Genomic DNA, 13125 nt, shown 5'->3' on the forward strand with positions numbered 1-13125 from the left:
AAAATGCATCACAAATATCATTGACTGGTGCTAATACGAGTTGCTGCCAGCGTCCTAGGTTGTTGTTGTTGTTATTGCTATTGTTACTATTATTATTTACCGGTAATCTTCTTTTGCGCTTTTTTTTTTTTTTTTGCAGATTTTGTTCCTGACCTTTCGACACGCAAAACTGGACATTTGGTGCAAAGCCACGTTTGGAGTGGAGAAAAGAACGGAAGATCGCACGTTTTTCGGTCGAAGTTGGAAAGGAATCCGGTGAGTGATTACTTTTCGGACGGATTCCATTGGGCGAGCGCGCAGCGGGTTGCGCCGTATTTTGAACAAAAGCAAAAGGCGGGATGACCGCTCGCACATGTATCCAGGCCACGGGGGATTCTCCCTGGGCGCAAAGCAATCTCGCCGCGCCGGCCGCTTTCCCAAAGTAGGTGGCTTGTTCTTCTTTGAAAACTAGAAAAGGTGTGGAGCGGCGTGTGGGGGGAGAGGGGTAGGAAAGCTCTCTGCCCCACTTGAAGAGGGGTGGGTGGGTGGGTGGGTTGAGGCGGGCTAGAGAGGACCCAGCTTCGATCGAGGGCAAACTTTATCTCCCTGGCCACCCCTACACACGCCTCCCCCACCACCCCCAAAATGAAAGAAATGGTTTGTCTTTCAAGCTGATGAGAAGTTGGCTCCGCATTTCTCAGTCAATCTTTCTCAGCTACTGTCTAGGTGCCTTTCTCTTGGCACGAGTGTGCGGCGCACTCCGATCCCACGAGCTAGGAATCTGTGTAAGGCACGCAAGCTGCCCCCCCTTTCCCCTCCTCGTTTCTTGGCAAGGCACAACTTTGCAAACTTCCTGAGTACCTGGTTATTCGGGACGCGTTTTTTTAAAATTCTCCGCTAGACTCCCTTTCTCGCCCAACCTGTTAGACTTGCAAGAGTAAATCCCTCCCGTAGAATAAAACTCACCGGGGAACTACCCTTTCTTGACCCCCGCCCAGCCCAGCCCACCCACCCCAGACCGACTCCAAGCCATTTGGAAGGGTTTCCCCCTCGTCTTGGCAAAGGAGGCGCTGGCGCTCTCGGGAGCAGGTATTTAACCTCTCCTCCTCCCCCCCAAGCTCCCCCCACGCCCCGCAAGTCCCGGGGAAGGAGAGGCGGGGAGGGGGAGAGACCCAACGCGCGCCTTCTGCCCTTAATCAATGGCTGCAAATTCAAACCTGGCTCCGAGCCCCCTCCCCTTTCCCCCTCCCCTCTTTCCAACAGGAGTCAGCTGGTCTCGCAGGCCAAGCAAGGGTTAACCCGCCGACCCTCGGACAACCCTCCCTCGCCAGCCAATGGGGAGGCAGGACGGAGGCACTTCCTGCCGGTCGACTCCCTCGTTTTAACCCTTCGCTCGCCAGAGCTCCTTTGGGTCCCTTCCCGACCCCCCCCCCCCTCTCCTTGCCTTTTTTTCTTCCTTGGGAGGCTGGAGGAGGAGTGGGGGGAAGCCGGGCGTGGAGCCAACCTCTTCGGCGCGCCGTCATTGGCCGAGCCGTCCCTTTCCCGGCGGGAAGAGCCTCACGGATTGGCCGCCGGTCCCGCCGGTCAGGGGAGCGCTGGCTGAGGCGTTCTCTCTTTCGGCTGGGTAGCTGTCAAAGGCGCGAGCGAGCGGCCGCTTCGCCACATCCAGGCGGGGAGGGGGAGGGGGGAGAGCCGCAAGCCAAGCCAGCCCAGCCGAAGCCCCAAAGCCCAAAGCCAGGCAAGCGAGCGCGGGTCGCCCAGCATGGCCACGGCGGCGACCAACCCTTACAGCATCCTCAACTCGGGCGCTCTGGTCCATGCCGAGGCGGCGGCGATGCAGCAGGGCGGCCCGTTCCGCAACCCGCAGAAACTTCTGCAAAGTGACTACTTGCAAGGGGTAGCCGGCAACGGGCATCCGCTGGGCCACCATTGGGTCACCAGCCTCAGCGACGCGGGGCCCTGGGCGGCGGCTCTGAGCGGCGGCGGCGGTGGTGGCGGTGGCGGAGGCGGAGGAGGCGGCGGTGGAAGCCCCCTGGACCAGCCCGACGTGAAGCCGGGCCGGGAAGACCTGCAGCTGGGCGCCATCCTGCACCACCGCTCGCCCCACCACGTCAGCCACCATTCCCCGCACCATGCCAGCCACCCCAACGCTTGGGGAGCCACCCCGGCCCACGGCTCGGCCTTGCCGGTCAGCGGCGGCCAGCCCCCGCCGCCTCCGCCGCTCAACGTCTACTCCCAGGCCGGCTTTACCGTCAGCGGCATGCTGGACCACGGCGGGGGTTTGACGCCGCCGCCCGCCGCCGCACCCCCGCCGCCACATCCTCCTCCACCACCTTCTCTCGCCGGGCTTCACCCGGTGCTGCGCGACTCGCCTCCGGAGCCCTCCGAGCTGGCTTCCCATCACTGCCCCGAGCACTCGGACGAAGAGACGCCCACCTCGGACGAGCTGGAGCAGTTCGCCAAGCAGTTCAAGCAGCGGCGGATCAAGCTGGGCTTCACCCAGGCCGACGTGGGGCTGGCGCTGGGCACCCTGTACGGCAACGTCTTCTCCCAGACCACCATCTGCCGCTTCGAGGCCCTCCAGCTGAGCTTCAAGAACATGTGCAAGCTGAAGCCGCTGCTGAACAAGTGGCTGGAGGAGGCCGACTCGTCCACGGGCAGCCCCACCAGCATCGACAAGATCGCGGCGCAGGGCCGCAAGCGCAAGAAGCGCACGTCCATCGAGGTCAGCGTCAAAGGGGTGCTGGAGACCCACTTCTTGAAGTGCCCCAAGCCGGCGGCCCAGGAGATCTCCTCGCTGGCCGACAGCCTGCAGCTGGAGAAGGAGGTGGTGCGCGTCTGGTTCTGCAACCGGCGGCAGAAAGAGAAGCGCATGACGCCGCCGGGCGAGCCGCCCCAACCGCACGAAGTCTACGCGCATAGCGGGAAAACGGACGCCTCGTGTCACGACCTTTGACTATGACCCACCCGCTCAGGACCCGGGGAATCGGCGCCCCCCAGCCGGACGGGCGCGCGGGCGGGCGGGGGTTGACCTCACGGCGTTGTCCCTTTCCTTCCTTCCTTCCTTCCTTCCCTCCCTCCCTCCCATCTATTTTTCCTTCCTTCCATCCTTTCTATTCTTGCTTCCTTCCTTTCTTCCCACCCTCCTTTCTATTTTCCCTCCTTTCTATTCTTCCTTCCTTCCCTCCTTTCTGTTTTTCCTTCCTTCCCTCCTTTCTATTCTTCCTTCTTTCTCTCCTTTCTGTTTTTCCTTCTTTCCCTCCTTTCTGTTTTCCTTCTTTCCTTCCCTCCTTTCTATTCTTCCTTCCTTCTCTCCTTTCTGTTTTCCTTCCCTCCCTCCTTTCTATTCTTGCTTCCCTCCCTCCTTTCTATTCTTCCTTCCCTCCTTTCTGTTTTTCCTTCCCTCCTTCCTTTCTATTTCTTCCCCTCCCTCCTTTCTATTCTTCCTTCCCTCCTTTCTGTTTTTCCTTCCCTCCCTCCTTTCTATTCTTCCTTCCTTCCCTCCTTCCCGCCAGGATGTTCAGCAGCATCCTCCACAATAGAGATAACACAACCACCTCCTGAAGAAAAGAGAGAAAAAGGACACTGTTCTTCTCCCTAGCCGTCGCTTCTTCACAAGCCCTACAACAGAAAAGCGGTAGGAAAAAGGGGGGGAGGGCATGGAAAGCCAGCGAGCTCCCCCCCTCCGTCTTCCCCCGCCCGCTATAATGTAATTTTCCACCCTTTCTCCCAGCGCCGATTTTCTGTGCTTAAATAGCAAAGCTTCTCCTTCGCCCCATCGCCGATAGAAAAAAAAAAGGGAAATCGTGATCTCTATATCCGAGAAAGAAAGAAAGAAAGAAAGAAAGAAAGAAAGAAAGAAAGAAAGAAAGAAAGAAAGAAAGAAAGAAAAGAGACAAGACAAGACGTGCCTACGAATAACCTTTCAGCGCCTTGGTCCGACCCGGTGTATTTCAGGTGACGAATCTCGTTTTAAGACAGACTTAAAAAAAAAACAACGCTTGGCTGGACTTTGCTCGTTGCTAAAAAAAAAAAAAATGACCTTTCGTTCTGGCGGCCTTATGAAGGTCCGCGAAGGGTGTCCCCCATTCTGGGATCCCGCGTTTGCTTTCCCATGGACCGGCCCTTTCCTTCCTCCTCCGCCCCGCTTTTCCTCCCCAAGACCCCACACCGTGGAGAAAAAGTGGAGTCCGGCATTTCCCCCTTCCTCGGCAGGAGGAAGACCAATCTGGAGCTCTTGTGGATTTATTATTATTATTATTATTGTTCTTTTTTTTTGACCCCCCCCCCCAAAGACAGAAACGCGAAGCGACTCGGCGGCCGTCACAACCCGCGTGCGTTGCCTTTCGCTGATCAGAGTTCAAAATCGTACAATGTCAAAACGGACATTTTTCTAATTGGGGGGGGGGAAACCCTCCTTCTCCTCCTCCTCTCCCTTCTCCCTCGCTTGGCCCGCCGTCTCCTTTTCTGCTTTTGGCCCTCTCCACACAGATGTATTTAAAAATAAAAATAATAGTAATTCCAAAAGCCCAGGATCCCCCTAAGATGGAAATCTAGCTTTTTTTTCTTTTTTTTTTTACGGCTCTGCGGCTGGATCCCATCCTGACCGGCACCTGAAGTTTACGGTCTGTACTTAAATCCATTTTCACGTCCTCCAATTCGGATCTTTCGCTTCGGATTAACTAACTCCTTGTGCCTGCTTTGCCTTTCGGGAAGCCGGAGGGGATACGGCTGGGGGTTGTGAAATGATGGGAAACAAAGATGGGCCAGAGTCGGAAAGTCCAAAGAATCAGGACAGAATTGGGAGTGGGGACAAATAGATCCCCAACCCGGGATCGTTTGATTAACGTTGGCTACTGTTGGGGAGGAAATATGTCTTTCTGTGATCCAAAAGGATCTTGTTTAATTGTAAGGGGTTTGATCCTGGGCCTCCCCGAGGAAAGGAATCGAGCAGATCGTTTGGCTGAGAAATTTCTTTCCTTAAAGAAAATCGTGTTTTAAGAACTAGTTCTGCGGGATTGGTTGACATAATTTTATGGATGCGTTTACAAAAGCGTGGATGAGACAGTGGCACGCATACTCACAGACCCCTGGTGTATTGTCTGCCGTCTCTACCTACACGGACCCACCAGAAGTGTGTGCATGTGCGTGTAAGAGATACACACACACACACCCCTTGTTATCGACAAAGCAGAACCCCACTGAGGTTTAGATCTCCCGTGCATTGTTTTTCCACGTGCGTGGCAAAGTAGACGAGAGACGCGCTGCCAATCTGGGAACCTGGGAGCGATCCTAAAAATTCCAGAAAACGCCTCCCCCTTCCCCGTTCCGCCCCTCGGATGGGCCTTTTTAAATTTAAAAAAAGAAAAAAGTTCCCCCAGCTTAATTTCTTTTTCTAGAAATCATTGCCAGTTCCCCAAAAGGATAGATTGTCCAAATTCATTTTCCCCACTTTTTTCTGTTCGCAAGGCTTTTTTTTTTTAAAAAAAAAATGTTGTCCTCCCCCCTTTAACTCACATAAATGCTCCACAGGAATTCTGAATATGCTTTTAAAGACTCAGCAGGGACGAAACCCCCGCTATCTTTCTGCCAACTTTATATTAAATAATTATTAAAAAGAACAAAAAAAACCTTGTACAGTTTTGTATATTCTAAACGTTTTTTGGGAAGTTATTAATTTAAAAGAAAAAAAATCATTTAGATTATTCATTTAGTAACTGAGGTATAATAAACAGCTATTTTCATTAAAGGTTGCTTTTTCAACTATTTTATTCCAAATTGCCTATTGCAATTTCCGACAATTATTTATTTTCAATAAATTCCGCATTATGTTTAAAAAAAAGTAATAAAAATCAATAAAAAAAATTAAGAATACCCCGAAGCGATTGTCTGTCGTGGAGGGAAGGAAGGCTTAAAGCAAAATAAATTAAACAACAACAACAAAAAGAGAGAGTTGCTTGTGATGTTTGATTGTCAACCACTTTTAGTCGAGGGGTTTATATTGATGCAATATTTTATTGTTGTAAAGACATACACACACACAAAAGATCCAAATAAAAACATTTTTACAAAGTAACCAACAAAGTTGCAATTTTTTATTTTATTTTATTTTATTTTGCGTGGAGGGCAAATCCAGCATCATTCACCCATTGCCTTTCATTAGTTGTGTTGCGATCTACAATTCGATTCACAGTCAAAGCGGGTAGAGGCCTAATAATTCACACCCTAAACAAACACCTGAGAATGATTAAGGTAGAATTGTTTTTACGTTAGGGGAAAGCCTGTTTTTTGCTTGATTTTTTTTAAATGGAGGCGCCTCCTGCTCGTATGAAATTTCTCAACCCCCTGGTCTTTTTCTTTCCCAACCGGATATAATATAAATATAAAATGACATATGCAAAAAAAAAAAAAAAGCATAAATGCCTGTCAAAAAAGCCTCTGTTTCGCTCCCTCCCGCATCACCTTTAAATCACCTGTCCAGATAGAGCATTCTTGAAAGTAAAAAGATTGGGGTTGAGAAAAATTAAACCTACAAAGGGGCTTATGGTTTGAAAGTGTTTGTGGTGTGTGTTTTGTGTGTGTGTGTGTGCGTGTGTGTGTGTTGTTATTGCTGCTGTAGGAAGAGAGGACTATTCCTGGGCTACGGGTCGAGTTTTCCTTGACAATTTCATAGATAGGAACGATAAATTGTATATGTATATGTATTATATGTAAATGCAATATATGAATATGCATTATATGTAGATATGTGAATATGTATTATATGTAAATGCAATATATGTATATAAAGTATATGTAAATGCTATATATATATATATATATATATATATATATATATATATATATATATATATATGTGCATTATATGTATATGTAGGTATGTAGATATGTAGATATAATATATGCATACATATACATATCTACATATACCTACAATGTGTGTGTGTGTAATTTACATATACTACATATTCGTATATTGCATTTACATATAATACATATACATTAATGTATAAATATATATACTCGTGCACAGGAATTAGGGTCGGTGAAGAGAGAGCCTGATTTAAAAAACCAGCCTGGCCAGAACATCTGCTCGGAAGGCGAATACGCGCCTCTCTCGCCCACCTCTGAAAAGTCGCCCCCTCCCCTGGATTTCTTTTTCGACCACCCGTTTTGCAGTTGACAAAGCAGGAGGAACGCGAAAGCTTTACTTTCTTTCTTTTCTTTTTTTTTATCCCAACGTCCGGCAGGCTGGCTGGGTATTTTCCGTGCGCGCTCGCCCCCTCCCCACCTCCTCCCCTCTTTCTCTCCCATTCTTTTTCTCTGTCTCGCGCGCGCGCGCGCGTGCGGAGGGACTTCTTCTCCCTGCCCGCCCTCCGCCTGCAAAGAGATATAATTCAAAACAGGGCAGCAGCCTGGAAAGGCAAGGGAGGGTTGGAGTGGAAGGGGGGGGGTAGAAGAGATAAGGGTGGTGGGTGAAAAGGCTGAAGCCCGCGACGTCGCCTTTGTGAAGGCGGAGGCCTCGGTTTGGGTTGTTAGGTTGCGCGCGTGTAGTTTGGACTTGGGGTTGGCTTTTTTTTTTTTAATTAAGTCGGGGCGGGCGGCGACGTAGGGTTTGTAAGCAGGGCGAGAGAGAGGGGGGGGCACGGTGATGGAGAAGAAGGAGAAAGGATGTTCTCCGGGACGAGTGAATCGCAAAGGACTCTTGGTGTGGTCCTTGTGCTTGGCTGACCTGCACAGCGGCACATCCCAATGCGCAAAGTAACTCCCGGGCCTTTGTTGTGTTTCTCTTCCATCCAGCCAAGGGGACCGGGGCAGAGGAGGTGGCCTGGAAGGGAAAGGAGCTGGGCCTAAGGCAGAGGGGATGGGGGTAGAGGGAGAGAGACAGAGACAGAGTCAGAGAGAGAGAGAGAAAGAGAGGGAGGGAGAAAGAGAGAGAGAGAGAGGCATTGAGCCAGCCCTGATGTGCAGCAGATTGCCCCCCTCCCCCCCCTTGACTACTCTTATCCTAGAAAGTTCACCCCGCTCACTGGATCCTTGGGGCTCTGGATCCTTTGAAATCCCTAACCCTTCTTCTACTATTCCCCAAACTCAAGATCTCTAAGAGATAATGCCCTGGAGATAATTTGAGGAGGGGTCGCGCTCTCTCTGTCTCCCTCCCTCCCCCTTACCTCCTATCATCTTCCCATCTCCTTGCCTTCTCTGGTGCCACCGGCTGGTGCAAACCTCACTCTTGCCCCTTCCTCTTTTAACTGAGGTCCCCCTCTCCCCCAATTGCTCTCGACTTGCTAGATCAGAAGCTGTAAGGCATAATTGTTTGCTTGTTGTTGTTGACTTTGGTTGTCCCCCAGGTCTGCCTCTAGCCGATCCCAGCCTGGGGTCCCTTCTCCTCCTCTCCCTTTCCTACACTCCAGAGTGCTTCCTGACTTTGAATTCAGGGAAGCATTAAAACGTGGATGGACGGAGGCAGCGGCTTTGGGAGAGAGGGAGGAAAAAACAGAGAGAGAGAGAAAGAGAAAGAGAAAGAGAGGGAAATAGAAATAGTGAGAGAAACAGAGAAAGAAACAGAGAGAGAGAGAGAAACAGAGAGGAAACAGAGTGTGAAAGAGAAACACAGAGAAACACACACACATACACTGAGAGAGAGAGAGAGAGAAAGAGAGAGAGAGAAACACAGAGAGAAAAATAGAGAGAGAGAGAGAGAGTGAAACAGAGAGAACCACAGAAACAGAGAGAGGGAGAGAGAAACAGAAAGAGAGAAAGAGAGGGGGGAAAACAGAGAGAGAAACACAGAGAGAAACTCAGAGAGAGAGAGAGAGAGAGAGAGAGAGAGAAACAGAAAAAGAGAGAGGAAAAAACAGAAACACAGAGAGAAACACAGAGAGAGAGAGCGAGAGAGCAGAAAAACAACAGTTAATCATATGTAATGGGATTGAATACAGCCCCAGTTCCTCCTCCTTTTCTTCCTGAGCCAGAGGTGTTTGTGCTTGGAGGAGAAAAATAAACCTCACAGACAGCGAACTAAGCCAGAATATAAGATCATCCATCCATGAGCTCAAAAAAATTAATCTAGACAGAAGCGAGGGGAGGGAGGGGGCAGAGGGGGCAAGCCTTGCTGAATATTTATTTTAATAGCAAGCTAAATGATCGGTGGGTATACATTTGCTCCTCACTGGCTCCTCAAGGTTCTTTATATATTATTTAAAGAGAGAGATTCCTATAAAAGCATCTTAAAAAAGAAAAGAAAAGAAATGACAGAGAATTAGAAGGAGAATATAGATGGGTGCACCTGCAGGGAAAGGCTTATTGTGAATATTAGGCTGAGTGCAATGTTTTATTTTATTTTTTTAATACTTAATAATAATATTCTTTGGTTATAAAGTGAATAAGCTTTAAATAACGAACAAAAGCTAAGAAGATGGTTGCTTTATTAGGCCATGTGGTTAGCAAAGCGTGTTTATTTTTCACATATGTATCCTAAGTTTAGGGACGTGGTGGCTCAGTGGCTAAGATGCTGAGCTCCTCGATCAGAATGGTTGGCAGTTCGATGGTTCGAATCCCTAGCACCGCGTAACGGAGTGCGCTCCTGTTACTTGTCCCAGCTTCTGACAACCTAGTTTACATGCAAGTAGAAAAATAGGTACCACCTTGGTGGGGAGGTAACAGCTTACTGGGTGCCTTTGGCATTTTGTCATGCCGGCCACATGACCACAGAGACGTCTTTGGACAGCGCTGGCTCTTCGGCTTTGAAACGGAGATGAGCACCGACCCTCGAGTCAGGAATGACTAGCACATATATGCGAGGGGAATCTTTACCTTTTACTTTCTCTTAAGCTTTGGCGGTTGTCTCTAGCCAACTTGGAATAAAAAGGAAGGCCAATGACCAGAGATAACTTTGCATCTTCAAACATTAGGAATATGGTTGGGTTTTCATGTTGGGTTTGCTGGGTTGGGTAAATCCAGCCATTGTGGTTTGCCAACCTGGTTTCTGGTGGGCATCATGCAAAATGGGCCAAACGTGGCTCACCCAGGTAACCCTGGTTGAGCAAACCTGGCTTCATGTGAGATGAAACCAACCAAGAGATAAATAGATTGGGGGGGGGCTTTCTATAAAGTGGGATGTGGGCAATCTGCATGGCCAAACTTTTTCAGAAAGCTCCAAATTCTTTCCCTTGCTTGTTCTCCAGTTGTCCTTGACTTATGACCACAACTGATTGCTAGGAGAGAAATTTGGTAAGTGAATTTTGGCCCATCGTACGGCCTTTCCTGCCACAGTCGTTCAGTGAGAATCGCTGTGGTTGTTAAGTTAGTAACGCTGTTGTTAAGTGAACCTCCGTTGACTGTGCATGTCAGAAGGTCGCAAAAGGGGATGTTGTGACCCTGGAATGCTGCAGCCATCATAAATATGAGTCAGTTGCAAAGCATCTGAATTTTGATCACGTGATTATGGGGGGGGGGGTTGTTCCTGTGAAAGATGGCCATAAGTTACTTTTTTCATTGTAACATTGAATGGTCACTAAATGAACTGTTGTTTGTCCAGGATTGGGATGCAGTGGTTCAGTGGCTAAGACACTGAGCTTGTCGATCAGAAAGGTCAGCAATTTGGCGGTTCAAATCCCTAGTGCTGCATAACAGAGTGAGCTCCTGTTACTTGTCCCAGCTTCTGCCAACCAAGCAGTTCAAAAGCATGTAAAGATGCAAGTAGAGACAGGGACAGCGTTCCGTGCGCCTTCAGCATTTAGTCATGCCAGCCACATGACCACAGAGATGTCTTTGGATACGCTGGCTCTTTGGCTTTGAAACAGAGATGAGCACCGCCCTCTAGAGTCGGGAATGACTAGCACATACGTGCAAATGGAACCTTTACCTTACCTTTATGTCCAGGATTACTTGTAAAAGATCTCAGGTGACAGGAAAGATAATTTTCCTGACCCTGAAGAATCAACCAGCATCTGTCTGGATGGACACCTCACCTGGCCAGGATGATAATCATACCACATATGATTCATATTCATATCAAACTGCTTGTGATTCTGCTTGAGCAGGGTGTTGGACTAGAAGATCTCCAAGGTCCCTTCCAGCTGTATTCTGATTGATTGATATCACACTAAAGATTGAGGGAAAGTGTCTGGACAGATTGCTTTAGCTACCCCAAAAACTTATTTTCCAATCAGCCCTTCTATTTTACCTTGTTGTGTTAAGAATTGGAGGCTGGTATTTCAAAATGGATATTATTGGAGAAAGGCTGCATTAATCTATAGTAGCCCAAACCGAGAAAGAATCTGATACCACCTTTCCAAGCTAACACATTTTATTAAAAGGTAAAAGATCTCATGACCTAAATCTTTAGCTCATGAGAACTTATGTCTTCCAATAAAATGCCTTTGTCATAAAAAGTCTTACCAGAATCTATCAATATTTTATAGAAAATAATAGACTAGACCAGATGAATAGAATAGAATAGAATAATTCTTTACTGGCCAAATGTGATTGGACACACAAAGAATTTGTCTCTGGTGCATAAGTTCTCAGTGTACATAATAGATAAGATACATTCATCACGAATCCCAAGGTGCAAGACTTAATGATAATCATAGGTTACAAATAAGCAATCAAATCATACTAGGAAACAATCAATATAAATCGTAAGGATACAAGCAATAAAGTTACAGTCATACAGTCATAAGTGGGAGGAGACTGGTGATAGGAACGATGAGAAGGCTAATAGTTATAGTAATGCAGACTTAGTAAATAGTTTGATAGTGTTGAGGGAATTATTTGTTTAGCAGAGGGATGGCATTCAGGAAAAACTGTTCTTGTGTCTAGTATAATTATAATGATATAATTCCAAAGCTTTCATCAAGGTATCCCATGGATTACGAAAATCTACTTTGATGCTCTTCAGAAAGTTTTGTAATTGCATTCCTCAGAACCCTAGAAGCTCTATAGCAGCATTCTCAACTTTGTCACTTCTAAGTTCTTTGGACTTCAGTTCCCAGAATTATTCTCGGGGAAACGCAGTAAATAAAATAAATGTATTTTTAAAGTTATAAATAAATAAATTTTGTACTCAACATTTATAAATGAATACATTTTACGAATACATTAAAATATGAATTATCAGCTACAACTAAAAGATGGGGAGGGAGGAAATAGGATGAGCAAGGGAGGAAGGGGACTCTGTTATTAATCTTATCTATCATCAATCTATCAATCTATCTATTATGCAGCAAGTTAAGCCATAATGTAATTGGGGTGGCTTTGTTTTTAGCGTACTATGTGAATTCAGCCCTTGTTGGTTTATAAACCATGGTTTATGGCTTACCGATTGCAACTAACCATGGCCCATTGCTTCATGAAATGTGAAATCCGAACATATTTGAGTGGTGCAGTTTGTTAGACTCTGTTTTCAGAACTGGGTTTATCTGTTAATTGGACCTATCTTCATAATTGTGGAAGCATTGTTCACACAAAGGGGGGGGGATCCCATTAGGATCTCTCGCTCCCTCTGTGAGTGCATACACACATGCACAACACTTAAAGCCATCAGTGTAATTAAAGTAGTGTAACATGAGGGAGAAATTAATACTATCTAGATAGGTCACATAGGGGCATTTACTTTCTATCAATTATGCTATTATTGAATCTCTATGTGAAAAAATTGAAATTCTCATTCCCGTTAATTCATATTAACGGCCACGAGAATATGAGCTCTTTTCATGGGTAGAATATTTCCTTTGGTGTCATTTTGAGACTCTGCCAGTCCTATTTTTGCACAACTGTGAGATTTCCTTTTGTTCATCCCCAGCCACCATCACCCCCTTGAATTTAATTCGGCTGCAGCAAGATAAGCAATAAAATGCAGATGTAAACAAAGGAGGTTCAGAAGAACTTTTTAAAGGAACAGAGCCACTAGGAAATCCATTTTAAATCCATTTAAAGAAACAAGACAAAACAACAAAAACAACAACAAAAAGAAATCTTTTGCATTGTAGACATTAAAATTTGGTCTCGGTCTAACCAACAGAAACTCTTTCCTGCCATCTAATGTTAAATATTGTTCACTGTCAGCTTTTTTGCACCAATTTTGTTCAGATATTTAGAATAGACTAGAATAATGAATAGGAATAGGAATAGGAATAGAAT

The 13125-nt window shown here is 46.9% G+C and overlaps 1 protein-coding gene across 1 annotated transcript; it reads left to right on the top strand.

Moving 5' to 3' along the window:
* Positions 1–1741: 1741 nt before the first annotated feature.
* Positions 1742–2935, top strand: POU3F4 (POU class 3 homeobox 4). Its single transcript, XM_032228286.1, has one exon. It carries the CDS (start codon positions 1742–1744, stop codon positions 2933–2935), a length of 1194 nt encoding a protein of 397 aa, XP_032084177.1.
* The last annotated feature ends 10190 nt before the right edge of the window (positions 2936–13125 follow it).

The sequence above is a fragment of the Thamnophis elegans genome, chromosome 12 (genome assembly GCF_009769535.1).
Source record: "Thamnophis elegans isolate rThaEle1 chromosome 12, rThaEle1.pri, whole genome shotgun sequence".
In the NCBI taxonomy this organism is placed as follows: domain Eukaryota; kingdom Metazoa; phylum Chordata; class Lepidosauria; order Squamata; family Colubridae; genus Thamnophis; species Thamnophis elegans.